Raw genomic sequence first — 21,111 nt, 5'->3', positions numbered from 1 at the left:
TGACCCTTCACCCTCCATGGGTTTTAAAAGATTTCTTTTTTAATTTAATTTATCAGCCTCCCCAGGTAGGGATTGTAATGGACATCGAGAACTTTGTGTGGATTCCCCCTGTAGTCCCTTATCCTCTCAGGTGGACGATACTGATCGACAGGCAAAAATAACAAAAAGAAAAATGTAAAGGAGCGAACCCTGTGGAGACAGGAGCCCGGAAATAATATTACAACGGAGTTTTCTGTCCAAGTGCAGCTTCAGAGGCAGGAAAGGGACTGATGCCATGATCCGGATCTCACCGTCGAGGCCGCTAACGCAGATGAGGAGGGTTCGAAAGAAGTACAATCATTGCGTTACTTTGGAGGTTTATAGACCATCTTCCTGGACTTCAGCACAGACCACCGGTGTCGCTTCATGTAGTAGAGGACAGCGGAAATCACAGTCGACATCAAGATGATCTGGAGACAGAAAGGAGCCAGTGAGGAGGAAGCAACTGCAGCCAAGCACTGGAGCAACACCACAGGGTAGGGGTGGACTAAAAGTCCCAAGAGGGTACACCAGCAGATTAAAAAACATTCCCCTCCGGTGCTGATCGATGGTTGCCCGGGTCCCCACTGTGCTACACTTCCTGATGGTGATAAACACGGCAGGAAATTTGCCAGTGAATGATTGGCTGAGGAGAGTCAGCGTTGGATGAGCCGCATTCACAGCCACTTCCTGCCGTGTCAGGACAGAAGCAGGAAGTGGCAGCAGCGGTACACAGAAATCACAACTGCAGCCAAACAATACGAGTCTGGGGAAGAGGACAATGATGTGGGGCAGGAAGGAAAGGGGAGGGTTTTTAAACATTTTTTTTTTTAACATGCACTGGACATTATAGGAAAAAATTAACTTTTATTGATATTCTACACCCGCTCTACATGGAAAACTCACTTTAAGGCCCATGCGCTTGCGGTCATCGTGTTCCGGCTCAGAGGCCCATCGCAGGAACGTGCAGACATCTTTAGCCCCTGAGTCATTGTTGCTGGTGTCCCTAAAGAAGAAAATGCAACTCAGGATCAGTACAGGATAAGTAATGTAATGTAATGTATGTACACAGTGACTGCACCAGCAGAATAGTGAGTGCAGCTCTGGAGTATAATACAGGATGTAACTCAGGATCAGTACAGGATAAGTAATGTATGTACACAGTGACTGCACCAGCAGAATAGTGAGTGCAGCTCTGGAGTATAATACAGGATGTAACTCAGGATCAGTACAGGATAAGTAATGTATGTACACAGTGACTGCACCAGCAGAATAGGGAGTGCAGCTCTGGAGTATAAAACAGGATGTGTCGGTCCTTTTTTCCGCACCGGTAGAATGCAGACGGGTTATTGAATTAGAAGTGGGGAGGTGTCTGATCTTGGATGTCCTCATGAAGGGACAAGAACTTCGTCCAATTAACATCTATGGTCCCCAGTTCAAATGTGACCGGAAGTGTCTCTTTAGGAGGATCAAGCCCCTATCTTTTTACAAGTCAGCAGGTGGTCTTTGGAGGGGACTTTAATACTGTCACGAGGCCCCGGGATAGGGGAGGTTCCAGGGACAAGCTGAATTTATAACAGCGTTGCACTCAATAGTATAGCTAGTGAGGCTCGCCTGATGAATGTCCACATCTGGCACACTCCAGGCCACCTGGGGTTCACCTATCATAGGGATAGTTGTAGGTCTAGAATAGATTGGTTTTAGGTGGAGTTCTATGACCACTGTTTGATTTTGTTTTCTCTGAATGTTACAGACCCCCCCCGGATGGAAGAGGCTACTGGAGGCTCAATCATCTCTTTTGGAAGAAGCGGCGATAAGACGGTCCTTTGAGGATTTCGTTCAGAGCGAGGTACCATTGCTGGATCAGTAAGTCTGAGTGGTGGGAGATGTTCAAGGAAAGGGTGGGGAGATTCTTCACCAGCTCTTGAGCCTCAGGAATCTGAGTAGGTACCACTTGTATCAGGGCCTGAGGAGGAAACTCGAACATCTTGTCTCGACTGGGGGGGTAGCCATGAGGAGATCTCCAGAGTGAAGTCTTTGCTTATGAAGTGTCAGTACGATAGACAAGCATCTTTGGTTTTTGAGAAGGATTACGGGACATACCGCTCACCCGACCCTTACAGAAACTGCAGGATGTTAGCGAGTAGTAAGATTGTGCCAGGACTGATTGATAGTACAGGATTCCTGAGAAGGTCCAGATCAGGATCTTGGAGGTCGTCAGATCCTTTTACTCATATCTTATGGTTGAAGAGGGATCTTCTTGATCGTGATAAGATAATCAGCTTTCCTGGCTGAAACTGTTCCTGAACCAGGAGTGGACCTCTCGACATTTTGACCGAAAATGATCCAGAAAGAGGAAGTCAGTCTGGTGATTAAGGGGCTTGCTCCCAAAGTCACCAGGTCCGGATGGCTTAACACCTGAGTTATAAGACCTTTAAGGACCTTAGTCCTTCTGACTAGTCCCCTTCTTATCTAATGAGTGTCTCCCCTCGGGCACTCTACCAAAGTCAATGAGGAGGTCGGCCCTGATCATTCTGTGAAAGGGTAAGATCCATTCCACATTGAGAACTGGCATCCCATAGCGCTCCTCGGTGTGGACAGAAAGATTCTGGCGAAGGTGGTATTTAATCGGTTAGTGAAGTTTGCGCCCCAGCTCCTTTCTGGGGCCCAGCATTGCTCTGTTCCAGGCCACAGTACTTTTAGTGCTGTGCTCAGTGTTCGGGAGGCTGTGGAGCAGGGCAGGTCACTGGAAGGTGTACATGCTGTCCTTGGATCAGGCAAAAGCGTTTGATTGCATTGACCACAAGTACCTCTGGTCTGTCCTTCTGAGATATGGCTGCCGGGGGGGGGGGGGGGGGGGGGGGGGGGGGGGGGGGGGGGTTTGTTAGACCTTGTATGCAGCAGGAGAGAGTTTCCACTTGTGAATGGTTGGATTGGCCGCCCTTTTGAGGTGGGATCTGGGGTTCGCCATGGTTGTCCTTTGAGCCCGCTATTGTACGTGTTTGCAATTGATCCCTTCCTTAGAAGGGTTGATCGTGGTCCGCTGGCAGGTGTCGGGATGGACCGGGCAGCTCCGGAGACCACACTGAGGGTGGTGGCATATGCTGAAGATATAACTATCTTTGTGTCTTCGAGAGGGGAGGCAGAGTGGGTGCTGTCGGAGGTAGAACGCTATTCGGAGTCATTCTGGGTCCAAGATCAAGCGGGATAAGTGTGAGAGTCTCTGGCTGGAAGGTGGAGATCCTGGTTTTGATCTCCCAGACACCCTTCCAGAGCCCCAGGAGTCTACAAAAAGTCCTCAGCAGTGAATTTGGCCGGGGGGGATTAGCCCCATCAAAATTGGGATAGCAGGCTTAAGATTGCCGCTCAGAGGGTGGACCAGTGAAAGGGTTGGTCTTTTACCCTCAGGAAAAGGGTGAACATTATCAAAACCTACCTGATCCCTTTGCCGTTATGTCTGGGCAGTGTGTGCATCTTGCCAGAACTTTTCTGGACTCGGGTCTACAGTCTGTTCTTCCAGAGGTTATGGGGAAATAGACTAAACCTTGTCAGGAGGGAGGTTCCTTACAGTACGAGGAGAGTAGGAGGGTTGGTATGGTCAACCCTGTGGTGGTTCCTGGTGAACACCTTTATTAAGATTAACCTCGCAAGCTCTGGAAAGAAAGGGCTCCTCCGTGGGTAGTCTCCTGTCGGGATGGTTTCAGCCTTTCTTCCATGAATGGAGACAGGGGGGCAAGTGAAGAATCTCCGCACACCACATGGGCATCTCCCTACTTATGCTGCCCTGGTTCTGAAGGTATTACGTCGGTGGGGTCTGGGGATGTGGGAAATCAGGACTCCGTCAAGGAAACTCCTTGACCAGAGGGTTCTGTTGACCCATTTCCAAAAGCCTCTGGCCCTCAGGGACTGCCCAAGTCAGAATCTCGGGGTCGGGTTACTTTTTTAATTCGATTAGGATCCCTTTGAAGTTTTTCGACTTGACTTGGCGCTGCTTCCATGAGAAACTGTGTGTGAGGGAAAATCTGAAGTGTAGGAGCTCTAAGGATAGGGGGTTGTCCCCGAGGGGAGTGCGGTGGCGTGCTGGAGAGCATGGACCACTTCTTGCTTCATTCTCCCTTTAACACAGGGGTTTACACCAGGGTGGGGACCTCCATCGGCTGGTCACTCTTTCCTATGCGGAATGGGCCTATAGAGCATTCAGAAACCTGAGTGGTAGGGACCGCTGCACTTTATTCCTAGTCAGCTCAGTGCTCAGGTACTACACGTGGCATGCACGATGTTTAGTCTCGAAGCAGCGCAAAATCCTCCCGTGGATGAGGTGGTTAGGAACATTCTCAGAGACCTGGTGAAGGTGCGCTCTCTGGAGTATGAGAGGTTGTGTGCGGTAGAGCCTCTCTCCTCTGGAGGGGGTTTTACCTTTAGGGTAGCCTAGCCTGTTCTCTACCTTCCTGGTGGTGTGCTGCTCAGGGCCCAAAAAAATATAAAAAAATATATATTATTATTATTAATTGTTGTGTGTTGTATTGGGGTGTTGGCGTTTGGGATTTTTATAAGTTTGTTTTGCAAGATTTCTGTATTTTGCTGTGTGTAGATAGGTGCAACCGGATCAGGAAGGTTAGCACATTGATATGTAAATCCTGTATATAGTGGGTGTTCTATGGGCTGGACCGTGCTGAGGAGCATTAGGTCTGTATATTTGGTTTGGGTTTTGTGTTATGTTTTGCTGTGATTTCTGTATTTATTTGTTATGCTTTTAAAATTTTAATAAAATAAATACAGGAGGTAACTCAGCATCAGTACAGGATAATGTATGTACTCAGACTGATTATGGACCTACACAAGTATTTACACCTACCGTCGTCATACTCCAGAATTTCATTGTAGATGGGAGGTGCCATACCGATGGCCTGGCCTACGAAGTATGGGTTGAAGTACAGGTCCTTCCCTCATGGTGACGCCGGCTGGAGGGTCGCAGTATCCAGTGAGCAGAGAAAGATGTAATCCTCTCCCCCATGCCTGGGAACACAACCAACAAGTAGGTTAGGAGCCCCAACGGTTCAGTGGTTAGCAATACAGTGCTATATAAAGAATTCACACCCCGGACTGAACACAAGCGCTCCCCATGTGACTACATTCACACGACCGTAGCGTTTGTAATCCGCAAAACACAGATAATGGCCCGTGTGTGCGTTCTGCAATTGGCAGCCGGCCACATGATAGAAAATGCCTATTCTTGTCCACAATTGCGGACAAGAAAGGTCATGCTCCATCTTTTTTGCAGGGCCGCGAAACTCCCATCTTTTTCAGCCCATTGAAATGAATGAATCAGCACCCGGATGCGGATCCATTCGTACGGTTCTCCGGATCATGGTCACAAAAGACTAAATTACAGTACTGTGCAAAAAAGTTTTAGGCAGCCGTGGAAAAATGCTGCAAATTAAGTGTTAATGGTTTATTTTTACCAATTAAAATGCAAAGTCAAAGAAGAGAATTCTAAATCTAATCAATATTTGGCGAGACCGCTCTTTGCCGTCAGCATCACTTCTTCTAGTACAGTTTTGTGAAGTAGAACTACCACCCAAACATCCGGCATTGTCATTAAGCTTAAAGATGATCAGGAGCCCTGATCTCAGCATTGTCCAGTCCGTCCGCGATTATACGGAGACAGAATGATCTGAGCATATTTCTACGAGAGGTCCCTGCCCAAAGTGATGCTGGAGGTAAAGGACGGTCACACAGATACCGGCTGGATTTGGATTTCTCTTTTCACTTTGCACCCTATCCCTATTAAAGTATTCTTACTGCACAGCGTTTTTCTCCACCTGCCTAAAACTTTTGCACAGCACTGCAGATCCACTGAGGCTCAATGTTTTACAATAAGCTGAAAGGCTGTAAAGGTCCAGGAGGGTGTGAATACTTTATAGGGGCCGTGTACAGAGATCCTGCAGGGAGCCCGATTTTGTGTACCATATGCTGGGTACCTGGCATTGGCGATGTAGCTGAGATCCGGGGGCAAGGCTCCGTTATTGGCTGCTCTAGCTGCTTCAGGGTTGGGATACGGCTTTGGAAGAGATCGGACAGCTTCCCGGGACGGTGGTGAACATCTCGCCGTTGTCATCGGGACCATCCAGGATCTCAAACCTTATGAGAAAAAATAAAGACAAAGCAGCAGCTCCTGTCAGTCCAACAACGAGGTGCAGGAAATAACGCTGCGGTCGGCTCCCCTCCCCCCACAGCTGAAGGGCAACACTCACCTCCTCAGCGAGGGCCTTGGCTTCGGCTTCTGTGTGAGTAACCCCAACCAGGTTCCTGAAGGCGATGTAGTCCATACTGTGACAGGCGCACACACCTGCCTGTACACCTGGTAACCACGGCGGATGCTGCCACGGGACAGAAGCAGCGTTACATCACACCCAGACCACGAATGAGGTGCTGGGTCATTGTTTATGGCAGTGGTCCTCAACCTGCTGCAAAACTCAGCTTCTAGAATGCCAGAAGCCGAGTTAAAAAAACAAAACACACCAGACATATCAAGGGTTTTGATTGGCGGGGATTGGAAGTGCAGAGACCCTGAGGAACACTAGAACGAGATGAGAGAAGCACTCACGTTTCACGCTCTCACCTCACTGCGAGACGGGCCTAATAGATTTCTACGGAGCCCATGAAAGTGAGATATGCGAGCGCTTTCCTCTCCTCGTTCTAGCAACGGTTAGGGGTCTGAGAACCCCGCGATCAAAACACTCTGTCTGTGACATATCAAAAGTTACTTAAAAGTCAGTGACCCTTCAAGGAGCACCTAACAGCAGGATCAACCCCATACAACCATGTAAATTAGGACTTCAGCGCACCGGGGGAGGAGCGCACGCCCCTCCGTGCACCAAAGCTCCTGCCGCTCTGCACGTGGACCACCCCACTTGTCTCTTTAGTCTACAACTACCTGGACCTGTAATCTCACTTCTGCGCCAGTCTATGTATCGACGTCTGAGCAGTAGAATCTGCCTCTACTAGGCATAACAGAGTAACATATCCTAGATATCATTTTACTGGAGGATGAAGAACAACCTTACCAGGTATTATGCCTGGTTTAATAGGGTGACCTGCTGACAGATTCTCTTTAAAGGGTGCAGTTCACCTCCAGCAGCTTCTGCCACTGGGAGATTCAGTGATGCCCACCTTACCATGCACATGGTAGACATGTCCTAGGACCCTCAGATTGCTGCTGGTAGTGAACACCCCCTTTAATTATTTTTGTGTACATGACACCATAAAGGGGCAGATGAGGAGCATTTCTACTCTCAGGCCTTACCTGGCATGATCCAGGGAGGAGAGGAAGCCGCCATGGCTCCAGGGGTAGCTAGGAGCGTGAAGTTCCAGGTCAGTAGCTTTAACCGAATTGTGGAGAGCGAAAACCAATCCGGCTCCTCCGGCGGCGATGACCCCGATGGTGGAGAGAGCCAGTCTCACTGCCTCGGGAAAGGGAGGAGAATGACATGTTGGCCCTGAAACAATAGAATAGAAAGAGTTAAGATAAGTGATGGAATCAGGAGCTCAGGATGAGCACAGCTACGGCTAATGCAGAGCAGGGAATTGTGGGTGTGGCGGAAATAACTTTGCCACTGGTTTTGGAGAGGCCTGTTTGCAGCCTCCTCCCTCAGGATTATGGTCCATATACTAAAACTATGAAGGAGAAGACAGACCGGCCGCACAGCCTAAATCTGTGGAACTGTTGTGGGCAAATGTGACTTCCATGGAACTCCGGGAACCCCTGCTCGGATCTGGGGCGATTTCTGGATATGGTGCTCGCCCAGATCAGAGCTATCCATGGATGTATAAATTTAAGGGGATATGTGGGGCTTTGGGGTGTTTTCTGTGTTTTGGGGAGAAAATGTGTTTTCTGCCTGTGAGTGATTAACCGTAGAGGACCAGCACCATACATGTAGGGCGCTGTGATCGGGCGGGTAGCAGGAGACCGCCCCGCTCGATCCACGGCAGGGGGGGGTCTGTCAGTCACTGATAGTCGGACCCCTGCTGCATGCGCCGCCATCGTTGAAATCACTGATGCTGGCGCATTAACCCATGATGTGCCGTGGTCATCGCCGACTGCGGCACGTGCGATGTCCGTGCGGGGGATCGGAGCTTCCATCGGGTCCCGCGCTGCTACAGTGACGAGGACCCCATTGCAGGTAAGGCAGCCCGATGCCTTCCGGGAGAGAGACTGAGACCCAGCCCCGGTAATACACTTACAGCCAATACATCATAATACAGAAGTACTGTCATGCATTGTAAAGGGGATCAGACCCCCAATAGTTGAAGTCCCAGAGTGGGACAAAAAATATAGTTTAAAAGCTAAAAAATAAAAAAAGTAAAGTTTTTACAAAAAAAAGTTAAGTTTCAAGAAAAAAGAAAAGAAAAAAAAAAGAGTAGTAGACATATTAGGTATCGCCACATCCGTATCGACCAGCTCTATAAAAATATCACATGACCTAATGAACATCATCCAAAAAATAAAATAAAAAACTGTGCTAAAAAAAAACATTTTTGTCACCTTACATCACTAAAAGTGCAACACCAGGCAATCAAAAAGGCGTATGCCCCCCAAAATAGTACCAATCTAACAGTCACCTCATCCTGCAAAAATGAGGTCCCTACCTACGACAATCACTAAAAAAAAAAAAAAAATATGGCTGTCAGACTATGGAGACACTAAAACATGATTTTTTTGGTTTAAAAATTATAGTGTAAAACTTAAAAAAGTAGACATTAGGTATCGCCGCATCTGTAAGAACCTGCTGTATAAAAATATCACATGACCTAACCCCTCAGGTGAACACACCATAAAAAAATAAAAAATCCTATGCACCCTAAAATAGTACCAAACTCATCTCATGCTGAAAAAAATGAGCCCCTACAGTCGCAAAAAAAAAAAAATATATGGCTTTCAAAATGGAGACACTAAAAAAATGTTTCTCAAAATGCTTTATATAAAACTAAAAAAAAAAAAGTAGTCATATTTGGTATTGTTGCGTCCGTAACAACCTGCTGTATAAAAATAGCACATGATCTAACCGGTCAGATGAACGTTGTAAATAAAAACGGTGCCAAAACAGCTATTTTTTGTTACCCTGCCTCACAAAAAGTGCAATACAGAGCAACCAAAAATATGTACCCTAAAATAGTACCAACAAAACTGCCACCTAATCCCGTTGTTTCCAAAAATGTGGTCTTTTTTTGAGTTTCTACTCTAGGGGTTGCATCAGGGGGGCTTTAAATAGGACATGGTGTCAAAAAACCAGTCCAGCCAAATCTGCCTTCCAAAAACCATATGGGGTTCGTTCCTTCTGCGCCCTGCCGTGTGCCCGTACAGCGGTTTACGACCACATGTGGGGTGTTCTTCTGTAAACTACAGAATTAGGGTAATAAATATTGAGTTTTGTTTGGCTGTTAACCCTTGCTTTGTTACTGGAAAAAAAAATGGAAAATCTGCCAAAAAAGTGAAATTCTGAAATTGCATCTCCATTTTTCTTTAACTCTTGTGGAACACCTAAAGGGTTAAAATTTGTAAAATCAGTTTTGAATACCTTGAGTGGTGTAGTTTGTAAAATGGGGTCATTTTTGGGTGTTTCTATTATATAAGCCTTCACAAAGTGACTTCAGACCTGAACTGGTCCTTAAAAAGTGGGTTTTAAACCTTGCTTCTAAACCTTGTAAACCTCCCCCAAAAAATAAAATATCATTCCCAAAATGATCCAAACATAAAGTAGACATATGGGGAATGTAAAGTAATAACAATTTTTGGAGGTATTACTATGTATTATAACAGTAGAGAAATTGAAATTTGTAACTTTCAAAATTTTTGGTAAATTTGGCATTTTTTTTTATAAATAAAAATGAAATATTTTGGCTCAAATTTACCACTGTCATGAATTACAATATGCGACGAGGAAATCTCAGAATGGCCTGGATAAGTAAAAGTGTTTAAAGGGTTTCTGTCACCCTGCAAAACTTTTTTTTTTTTTGGATAGTTAGATTCCTCATAGTGCGATATAGGAGAATATAATAGTCTTACTTACTTTCATGCGGCCGATTCTTTATAAAACGAAGTTTATAATATGTTAATGAGGGCTCTACCAGCAAGTAGGGCGTCTACTTGCTGGTAGCTGCTGCAGAAATCCGCCCCCTCGCCGTGTTGATTGACAGGGCCAGCCGTGATCTCCTCCTCCGGCGGCCCTGTCAGTAATTCAAAAATCGCGCGCCTCTGGTCATTCGGCGCAGGCGCTCTGAGATGAGGAGGCTCGTCTCCTCAGCACTCCCTCAGTGCGCCTGCGCCGATGACGTCTTCTTTCGGTGATGTCATCGGCGCAGGCGCACTGAGGGAGTGCTGAGGATACGAGCCTCCTCATCTCAGAGCGCCTGCGCCGAATGACGCGAGGCGCGCGATTTTTGAATTACTGACAGGGCCGGCCGGAGAGGAGATCACGGCTGGCCCTGTCAATCACACGGCGCGGGGGCGGATTTCTGCAGCAGCTACCAGCAAGTAGACGCCCTACTTGCTGGTAGAGCCCTCATTAACATATTATAAAAGTTTGTTTTATAAAGAATCGGCCGCAATGAAAGTAAGTAAGAGCATTATATTCTGCTATATTGCACTATGAGCAATCTAACTAGCCCAAAAAAAAAAAAATGAGTTTTGCAGGGTGACAGAAACCCTTTAAAAGTTACCACCACATAAAGTGACATGTCAGATTTGCAAAAAATGGCCTGGTCCTGAAGGTGAAAAATGGCAGGGTCCTGAAGGGGTTAAGTTAGCCCCATTTGTGTTTGGTAATTGTTTCAGATGCAGAGGGGGGGGGGGGGGGGGGGGGGGGTTGTGTACAATTGCTGGAGTGCTTCCATACTGTAAATGCATGTGATTGGCTAATGTTAAAACTGTCTCAGTCTTCCACAAGGTCCCCAGGGGAGGGTCCCTTGCTGGAAGACCTGCATAAAAGGCTGACATGTAGCCCCCATTATAGAGTTGTACCCTTAATATAGAGCCTCGTCTCATGTGTGTGGGAGAAAGGCTGCATCTACACTGGGAATGCTATACGCTCTATACTCCCCGGCTATAATCCCTGAGCTCTTTTAAGAGCTTGTTCCTGCATCGCTCTTTGAAGAAAGAGAGGTTCACCCACTGGAACCTGGAAGCTTGTCGTAGGTCCAGGGTGGGTAGAAGACAGCAAGATCCCAACCAAGCTGCGGCGGTTCGTGGGGTCGGCAGTGCTTACGGTTGTCAAGTGGAGTGCTTGGGGCCCTCGGGAAGCACCAGGAGCATCCATCAACTGAGGTACCCGGTCGGGGTGCCAGGAGATCTATTACAGTGGGATTACAGATACGAGGAAGCCATGATATATAATAACCTCTGATCATTGGTGAAGATGCAGCAGCTGTGGTCGGATCTAGGGGGCACTCTTCTCCCGCCCTCCTCACAGGATCTACCCGGTATATATGTGTATTACACTGTATAGTATATAATGTGCTGAGCACATATATAACATGCAGGATATTACAGATCTACCCAGTATACATGTGTATTCACCTGGTCACGTATGAAGTACTGTGTTTAAGGAGGATACGGCTGAACTAGAGCAGAGGAGGCGACCACAGGACGGGTCGGGGGCACGGCCTGACAGGATGGCTCTCAAGAGGCTCTGTCACCAGGATCAACCCTAATAAACCACACATATTGGCTGGTAGGACTCATCGTGCCGATTACAACAATACCTTACCTTTTGTCTGTATGCTTAACAGCTGCACAGTGGTGTTTTAATTCATATGCAAATAAGAAGTTGGAGCACGGCAGAGGCGGTCTGAATCCTTGGAGCACTTTGTAACACCCTCTGTGCTCTGCACACTCCCCCCTGCCCATGATTGACAGGTGTTAGCAATCAGCATGCTGAGGACAGAGATGTGTCCTAGCATCTACATATCATATACACTATGTACTGTAGCATCACCACACTGAGATCTGCTCAGAAAGCTAATTTACATATCACTGCTTTATTCACAGACAATATATGATCATACAGACACCAGTGATATGTGTCAGCTTCTAAGTATAGGAAAGACATGCTGAGGCAGAGCAGTGTCCTAGCATCTACTTATCACATACACTATGTACTGTAGCATCACCACACTGAGATCTGCTCAGAAAGCTAATTTACATATCACTGCTTTATTCACAGACAATATATGATCATACAGACACCAGTGATCTGTCAGCTTCTAAGCATAGGGAACACATACTGAGGGGTGAGCTGTGTCCTAGCATCTACATACAGTCCTGATCAAAAGTTTAAGACCACTTGAAAAATGGCAAACAATCCTATTTAGCATGCTGGATCTTAACAAGGTTCCAAGTAGAGCTTCAACATGCAACAAGAAGAAATGGGAGTGAGACAAACATTTTTTGAGCATTCAAATTTAATGAAAACAACGAATAAACTGAAACGGGTTTGTTTTTCAGCTGATCAAAAGTTTAGGGACCACAACTTCAAAAAAAACAAAAAAAAAAAACGAAACCCCCCAAAACAGAAATCCAACCTTCAAACATGAACTCAGTAATGAGTAGCTCCGCCGTTATTGTTTCAGCATGCTTGATGCAAGCGTTTCCATGAGGTGAGTGGGAACATTTCTCACAGTGGTGAAAGACGGCCGCACGAAGGCCATCTACTGTCTGGAAACTGGGTGTCCATTTTTGTAAACTTCCCTTGCCATCCATCCCCAAAGGTTCTCAATTGGATTTAGATCAGGGAAGACGGCAGGATGGGCCAAAAGAGTGATGTTATTCTCCTGGAAGAAGTCCCTTGTCCTGCGGACATTGTGTACTGTAGCGTTGTCCTGTTACCACACAGGACGAGGGCCCTCCGTCATGAGGAATGCTCTCTACAACATCTGGACATAGCCAGCGGCCGTTTGACGCCCCTGCACTTCCTGAAGCTCCATTGTTCCACTGAAGGAAGAAGCCCCCCAGACCATTATGGCGCCTCCTCCACTGTGGCGCGTAGAAAACATCTCAGGTGGGATCTGCTTGTCATGCCAGTAATGATGGAAACCATCAGGACTAGGGGTGCACCGAAATTCCGGCGGCCGAAAATATCGGCCGAAAATGGGCCTAATCCATTTCGGCCGATATTGGTACATATCGGCAGAAAATATGATAGCCCCGCCGCTCCGGTATACTAATATAAGATGTCATTCATTTATTGGTTATTAAACATGCCCCCTCAGTCCTATTACTACCTTACATCCTAATCGCATCTGTAGAATTCAGGCAGGCCAGGCGGGCGGCAGCGTAACTCTTGTCATGTGCCTGAATGAAGCCGGCGGCGCAGGCAAGTGACGTCAGCGAGAGACGCGCCGGCCGCCCGGCTGCCTGAATTCTACAGAAGCGATTAGGATGTAAGGTAGTAATAGGACTGAGGGGGCATGTTTAATAACCAATAAATGAATATAACATCTTCTATTTGTATACTGGCGGCAGGGGGGGAGGCGGGGGCGATCTGTGGATGGCACAGTTATGGGCTGGGGGGTCTGTGGATGGCACAGTTATGGGCTGGGGGGGGTCTGTGGATGGCACAGTTATGGGCTGGGAAGGGGGTCTGTGGATGGCACAGTTATGGGCTGGGAAGGGGGTCTGTGGATGTCACTGTTATGGGCTGGGGGGGGGATGTCACTGTTATGGGCTGGGGGGGGTCTGTGGATGGCACTGTTATGGGCTGGGAGGTCTGTGGATGGCACATATATAACAGTGCCAGCCACAGATCCCCCCCCCCTGTAACAGTGCCAGCCACAGACCCCCCCCCCCTGTAACAGTGCCAGCCACAGACGTAACAGCCAGCCAGCCACCCGACCCCCCCCCCCTGTAACAGTGCCAGCCACAGACCACCCCCCCCCCCTAACAGTGCCAGCCACAGACCCCCCCCCCCCCCTGTAACAGTGCCATCCACAGATCCCCCCCCCCCTGTAACAGTGCCAGCCACAGATCCCCCCGTAACAGTGTCCGTCATCCACAGATCCCCCCATAACGGTGTCCGTCATCCACAGATCCCCCCCCCATAACAGTGTCCGTCATCCACAGATCCCCCCCCATAACAGTCGTCCGTCATCCACAGATCCCCCCCCCATAACAGTGTCCGTCATCCACAGATCCCCCCCCCCCCATAACAGTGTCCGTCATCCACAGATCCCCCCCCATCCCCCCCCATAACAGTGTCCGTCATCCACAGATCCCCCCCCATAACAGTGTCCGTCATCCACAGATCCCCCCCCCATAACAGTGTCCGTCATCCACAGATCCCCCCCCATAACAGTGTCCGTCATCCACAGATCCCCCCCATAACAGTGTCCCCCCTCCACAGATCCCCCCCATAACTGTGTCCCCCCATGACAGTTGTTTTGTACAATCACTTGTGTATGAGGAAGCACCGTGTTATATAATATGATTTATAAATTCATGAAAAAGAATTATTAATAAAATCATTAAAAAAAAGTATTTTAAAAGTATTTGGGCAAAAAGGCAGTTTCGGTTTCGGTCAAGGGCATCCAGAATTTTCGGTTTCGGACCAGAATTTTCATTTCGGTGCACCCCTAATCAGGACCATCAAGGTTACATTTTTTCTCATCAGAGAATAAAACTTTCTTCCACCTTTGAATGTCCCATGTCTGGTTCTCTTGCAAAGGTCCAAACGAGCAGTTCTGTGGCGTTCAAGGAGACGAGGTCTTTGAAGACGTCTTTTGTTTTTGAAGCCCTTCAGTCTCAGATGCCGTCTGATGGTTATGGGGCTGCAGTCAGCACCAGTAAGGGCCTTAATTTGGTCGAGGATCGTCCAGTGTCTTGACGGACAGCCAATTGGATCCTCCGGCTCAGTGCTGAGGACATTTTTTTGGGTCTTCCACTTGACTTTTTTGTTCCATAATCCTCAGGATCATTTAAGAAATTCCAAATGACTGTCTTCCTGCGTCCCACCTCAGCAGCGATGGCGCGCTGTAAGAGACCCTGCTATGCAGTTCAACAACCCGACCGCGTTCAAAAGGGAGAGTTTTTTTGCCTTTGCCATCACAACGTGCGACTACCTGACAGAAGATGACAATGAATCCACATCTTTGCACAGATTTGGCCTTTTAAAGCCATGTGGTCCTAAACTTTTGATCAGCTGAAAAACAGCCTGTTTCAGTTTATTCGTTGTTTTCATTAAATTGAATGCTCAAAAAATGTTTTGTCTCCCTCCCATTTCTTCTTGTTGCTTGTTGAAGCTCCACTTGGAACCTTGTTAAGATCCAGCCATGCTAAATAGGATTTTTTGGTCTTAAACTTTTGATCAGGACTGTATAATATACACTATGTACTGTAGCATCACCACACTGAGATCTGCTCAGAAAGCTCCTCTACATATCACTGCTTAATTCACAGAAAAAATATATGATCATACAGACGCCAGTGATCTGTGTCAGCTTCTAAGTATAGGAAAGGACATGCTGAGGGGAGAGCTGTGTCCTAGCATCTACATATCATAAACACTATGTACTGTAGCATCACCACACTGAGATCTGCTCAGAAAGCTCCTCTACATATCACTGCTTTATTCACAGACAATATATGATCATACAGACGCCAGTGATCTGTGTCAGATTCTAAGTATAGGAAAGACATGCCGAGGGGAGAGCTGTGTCCTAGCATCTACATATCATAAACACTATGTACTGTAGCTTCACCACTCCGAGATCTGCTCAGAAAGCTCCTCTACATATCACTGCTGTATTCACAGACAATATATGATCATACAGACACCAGTGATCTGTGTCAGCTTCTAAGTATAGGAAAGACATGCTGAGGGGAGAGCTGTGTCCTAGCATCTACATATCATATACACTATGTACTATAGCATCACCACACTGAGATCTGCTCAGAAAGCTCCTCTACATATCACTGCTGTATTCACAGACAATATATGATCATACAGACGCCAGTGATCTGTGTCAGATTCTAAGTATAGGGAAGTCATGCTGAGGGCAGAGCTGTATCCTAGCATCTACATATCATATACACTATGTACTGTAGCATCACCACACGAGATCTGCTCAGAAAGCTCCTCTACACATCACTGCTTTATTCACAGACAATATATGATCATACAGACACCAGTGATCTGTGTCAGCTTCTAAGTATAGGAAAGACATGCCGAGGGGAGAGCTGTGTCCTAGCATCTACATATCATATACACGATGTACTGTAGCATCACCACTCCGAGATCTGCTCAGAAAGCTCCTCTACATATCATATACACTATGTACTATAGCTTCACCACTCCGAGATCTGCTCAGAAAGCTCCTCTACATATCACTGCTGTATTCACAGACAATATATGATCATACAGACGCCAGTGATCTGTCAGCTTCTAAGCAGAGATGCTGTAGCTCGGTCATACGTGCACGGTTGGCATGTAGAGATCCTGGGAGAGACACCTGTTTCCTCCATGTAGTAATCCTATAGCTTGGAGGTATCAGCAGGTTTTGCGTGTAGAGATCCAGGTTCTGAGAGAAACTTTAACGTTTTTTTCTTCCACATGTCCAGCGAACATATATTGCTGGTTTCTTTATAATCATACATTGTGCCAGTAATAGTTTTCAGGTTTCTCCGCAAAAAAACACCACCACTATTCTCAATGTAGTAAGGCCTCCTTAGATATATTATAGCCTTTTATTATGGGTTAGATGAGAAGCTTTTTCTCTGCTTAGAAGCGGAGAGGTGTCACTGGTGTCTGTACGACTGTACCTTCTGCCTGTGAATAAAGCCTCGTCCACACCTCAGGGCTCGGTCAGTGACTGAGGGGCGAAGCCTCCACAGACGTGAGGTGGAAGGATTCGGCCCCGCCTCCTGGTGCTCCAACTTCTCATTTGAATATTTTAAAAAAATGCAGATTTACCTACAGCTGTTTAGCATAAAGACAAGAAAGGTATCGTTTTAATCAGCATGATCAGCCCTACCAGCCAGTATGTCTGGTTTATTAGGGTTGGTCCAGGTGACAGAGCCTCTTTAATTATACTGTACATGTAGGTAGATGGATGATATTGCAAAAAATAAATAAATAAAATATATATATATTTATTTCAGTGTTAAACTTAGGCCGAATGCACACGGCTGTGAGCGGTCCGCGGTATCCCGGCCTGGCATCCTGCTGACAGCAGCAGCGCACGGCGTCATTGGTTGCTATGACGCCGTGCGCTTCATGCCGCCGCTGCACTACAGTAATACACTCGTATAGATCATACTGTAGTGCAGCGACGGCATGACACCGTGCGCCGCTGTCGTCAGCAGGATGCCAGGCCGGGATACCGCGGGCCGCTCATGGACGTGTGCATTCGGCCTTAAAGGGGTTTTCTGAGATTTTGATACTGATGACCTTTCCTTAGGATAGGTCATCAGTATCTGATCGGTGGGGGTCCGACAACCAGGACCCTCACTGACCAGCTGCCTGAGGAGGCCCTGGAGCACTGCGCCGTACATTGTGTTGTGGTTGTGTCTGGTACTGCACTCTGCCCCATTCACTCCCTGTGTGGAGTCTTTTCTGTCCCTGGCAACCAAAAATTGGACTTAGAGATTTTCCTAGAGGGGTACTGCTGATGAGACATTAGAATACCAGGATCCCCACCAATCATGGCAGTGGGAGTCCCCCCTTAAAAAGCAAAACGTAGCAGCAGGTGGACCAAGGGCGGAACCCCCGCTCCATTCATCAGGAGAGGACTTCCAGAAACAGCCGAGCACAGCCTCCGCTACCTCCCATAGAGATGAATGGACTCATGCCCAACCTCCTGCTCCGTTCATTTCAGGGGGGTCCTGAGTGGCACACGGTCTCCGTCCTACTGCCGGGACCCTCACCAATCTAATAGTTACCCCCTATCCTGAGGATACGCAATAACTTCTCATAAAAAAATGGAATCATTAGGAGGAACGAACACGAACAGTCGCCGAGAGCGGGAGCAAATACATGAAGGGACAGAGAGAGGACCGGCTGATGACCCCATACCCGGTCTGCCCAGGACAAGACGGAGCCCTCCGCAGTCGGGCCAGCGAGGACGCCGGGGGCCCTCCGCAGTCGGGCCAGCGAGGACGCCGGGGGCCCTCCGCAGTCGGGCCAGCGAGGACGCCGGGGGCCCTCCGCAGTCGGGCCAGCGAGGACGCCGGGGGCCCTCCGCAGTCGGGCCAGCGAGGACGCCGGGGGCCCTCCGCAGTCGGGCCAGCGAGGACGCCGGGGGCCCTCCGCAGTCGGGCCAGCGAGGACGCCGGGGGGCCCTCCGCAGTCGGGCCAGCGAGGACGCCGGGGGCCCTCCGCAGTCGGGCCAGCGAGGACGCCGGGGGCCCTCCGCAGTCGGGCCAGCGAGGACGCCGGGGGCCCTCCGCAGTCGGGCCAGCGAGGACGCCGGGGGCCCTCCGCAGTCGGGCCAGCGAGGACGCCGGGGGCCCTCCGCAGTCGGGCCAGCGAGGACGCCGGGGGCCCTCCGCAGTCGGGCCAGCGAGGACGCCGGGGGCCCTCCGCAGTCGGGCCAGCGAGGACGCCGGGGGCCCTCCGCAGTCGGGCCAGCGAGGACGCCGGGGGCCCTCCGCAGTCGGGCCAGCGAGGACGCCGGGGGCCCTCCGCAGTCGGGCCAGCGAGGACGCCGGGGGCCCTCCGCAGTCGGGCCAGCGAGGACGCCGGGGGCCCTCCGCAGTCGGGCCAGCGAGGACGCCGGGGGCCCTCCGCAGTCGGGCCAGCGAGGACGCCGGGGGCCCTCCGCAGTCGGGCCAGCGAGGACGCCGGGGGCCCTCCGCAGTCGGGCCAGCGAGGACGCCGGGGGCCCTCCGCAGTCGGGCCAGCGAGGACGCCGGGGGCCCTCCGCAGTCGGGCCAGCGAGGACGCCGGGGGCCCTCCGCAGTCGGGCCAGCGAGGACGCCGGGGGCCCTCCGCAGTCGGGCCAGCGAGGACGCCGGGGGCCCTCCGCAGTCGGGCCAGCGAGGACGCCGGGGGCCCTCCGCAGTCGGGGCAGCGAGGACGCCGGGGGCCCTCCGCAGTCGGGCCAGCGGGGCCGCCGGAAGATTTGGGGTACGCGTTGTTCTCCTCTGAGCCGGACACAATGGCCGCTGTCTCCCACCAGTCACATATACGGGCAGGCCCCTGTATACGGGGGTGCCGCGCAGAGGTCAGGGCTGTGTATACGGAGAGCCATCACCGCACAACACTACAACTCCCAGCATGCCTGACCGGGTTCTTCAGTTTCCCCAGAGTCTCTGACATCAGCCGGTCCAATGTGAACAGCGCTATATGTCATATATGACAAGGGGCTCATGTGAGGAGTCTGATCGGCCGTGCTGCACACCTGGCCGCACATGCGGCACCGCTGCGGCATTTCAGGTCTGCCCCCACAAGGGCACCACACAGCAGCGGACACCCAACTAGCTGCAGCAGGCTCCGGCCCGTCCTCCCTCTCTCTCCCCCGGTGACCTTCATTCACCGCCCGGTCACCGGCTTCCCCTCTGCCCAGCACCCTGTCCCAGCCCCCGCCTCCAACCATTGCCTTCCCCGCTCTGCCTCTCACCTGAGGAGCCACAGGCCAGGAGGCTCGCCCCCCGAGCAGCTGTCCCGCCCGCAGCGACCTCCGTAGTACCAGACACGCCGCCGCCATCTTTCCCGGCTAGAAGGGAAGTCACAACTCTGGCGTCCGCCCTCACTGACAGCTATGACGTCACTTCCTGCCGCCATCTTCCAGCTCCCCAATCCTGGAAGGACGCCTGGAGCTCAGGTCAGGTTGGGTGTAGCAAAATGGCCAGGACGACCTTAGCAGTGCGCAGGCGCGGGGTGCGCTTAGGTCAGATGGAGGTGACTTGTGCCGCGGGTCACATGACCTCCGGGCGGGAAACTCTTCCATTTATGGCGTCCGCACGGCCTGAGCCCTAGAAGCGATGATGGTGTTTCTGTGAGAGATGCAGAGGCTTAAAATCAGTCTGGCCCACAGCTCCTAATGACCCTGACTGGAGTTCTTGTAGATGGATGACCGCCCTGGTGAAGGTCGTAAGACATATGGATTTACTGATGGTAGAAATGGCGCCACATATATGATGCTGGGCTCTAGATGTGTAAGACATGGTTTTCCTCCTTATATCGCCATATAGCGAGCGTATTTCTCGTTGATGTCATTGGGGGACACAGCGCCATGGGTATACGCCCAGCTACCACTAGGAGGCGACGCTAGATATTAAAAAGGTGGGCTCTACCCTCTCCACAGACACGACTAGGCTAATCAGTTTTAGTCTAGTGTCCGTAGGAGGCAGACACGACCTGCTCTTCTACTGCAGGTCTCGCTGCTACCTTTTTTTTTTTAATTTTTTTTTCTCTTCACTTTATAGGTGCTAGTTTAATCCTGCAGCAGGGGGTCTTTATCGCGGATGTCCACTTTAGTAGCACCCCCTGCGGGCGCGTACCTCGCCAGTCCTCCATCACTGTATCCGCAGTGGAGTACCAGTAATCCCACTCTAGTGCCGTGCCCGAAGACACCAGATGGTGAGTATACTCCCTGCCCTTGTTAGGGACTCCTTCCCATCCATCCATACTCCATCAGGGTCCCCTCCCCCCTGGCCGTCTTTACCTTCCACGGCCTTCTATTTACTCTAGTCCCCGGCTTGTGCCCGGACTAGGCTGCGACAGTTCCCGCATTTTTCCTGGCATCCAGGATCTCTGTGTGGCTTATTTTCTCTCTATATGGGGGTCGCTATGACCCCGCCTTCCCTCCCCCCTCAGGCCATTCCTTCCTCCTCTCCCCAGGTCCCGCGGTTTCCGCCCGCTTAGGGTGTTTCATTTTCCGCTGCTGCATCTACTTTAGTCCCCAACTCCGGCTGTGACAAGGCCGCATCTGTTTTCCGATTTTTCCCTGCCATTTAGGGGTTCTATTGGGTCATTTTTCTCAGCAATGGGGGTCGCTTTGACCCCCTTTCTGTGCATACCCTTTTTTGCAGCCTTTTGGAGCTTTTTTCTGCTTCCCAGCACCCTGCAGCTTCAGTCCGCCGGGGGTGCCTCATTTTCGGCT

The 21,111-nt window shown here is 50.0% G+C and overlaps 1 protein-coding gene across 1 annotated transcript; it reads right to left on the bottom strand.

Annotated features, from left to right (window-relative positions):
- LOC121001723 (cytochrome c1, heme protein, mitochondrial) lies at positions 1–19,713 on the bottom strand. Its single transcript, XM_040432910.1, is given in 15 exon segments — positions 1–449; positions 925–1,001; positions 1,004–1,024; positions 4,874–4,955; positions 4,957–5,009; positions 5,012–5,034; positions 6,000–6,090; positions 6,093–6,111; positions 6,114–6,152; positions 6,267–6,361; positions 6,364–6,398; positions 7,325–7,477; positions 14,692–14,701; positions 17,193–17,220; positions 19,627–19,713. Coding segments are annotated over 15 exon segments (918 nt in total). The 3' UTR covers positions 1–344.
- Positions 19,714–21,111: the final 1,398 nt, after the last annotated feature.

The sequence above is a fragment of the Bufo bufo genome, chromosome 5, assembly GCF_905171765.1.
Source record: "Bufo bufo chromosome 5, aBufBuf1.1, whole genome shotgun sequence".
NCBI lineage: Eukaryota > Metazoa > Chordata > Amphibia > Anura > Bufonidae > Bufo > Bufo bufo.
The sequence above is the reverse complement of the archived record's forward strand: the minus strand, read 5'-3'. Positions and strand labels throughout refer to the sequence as shown.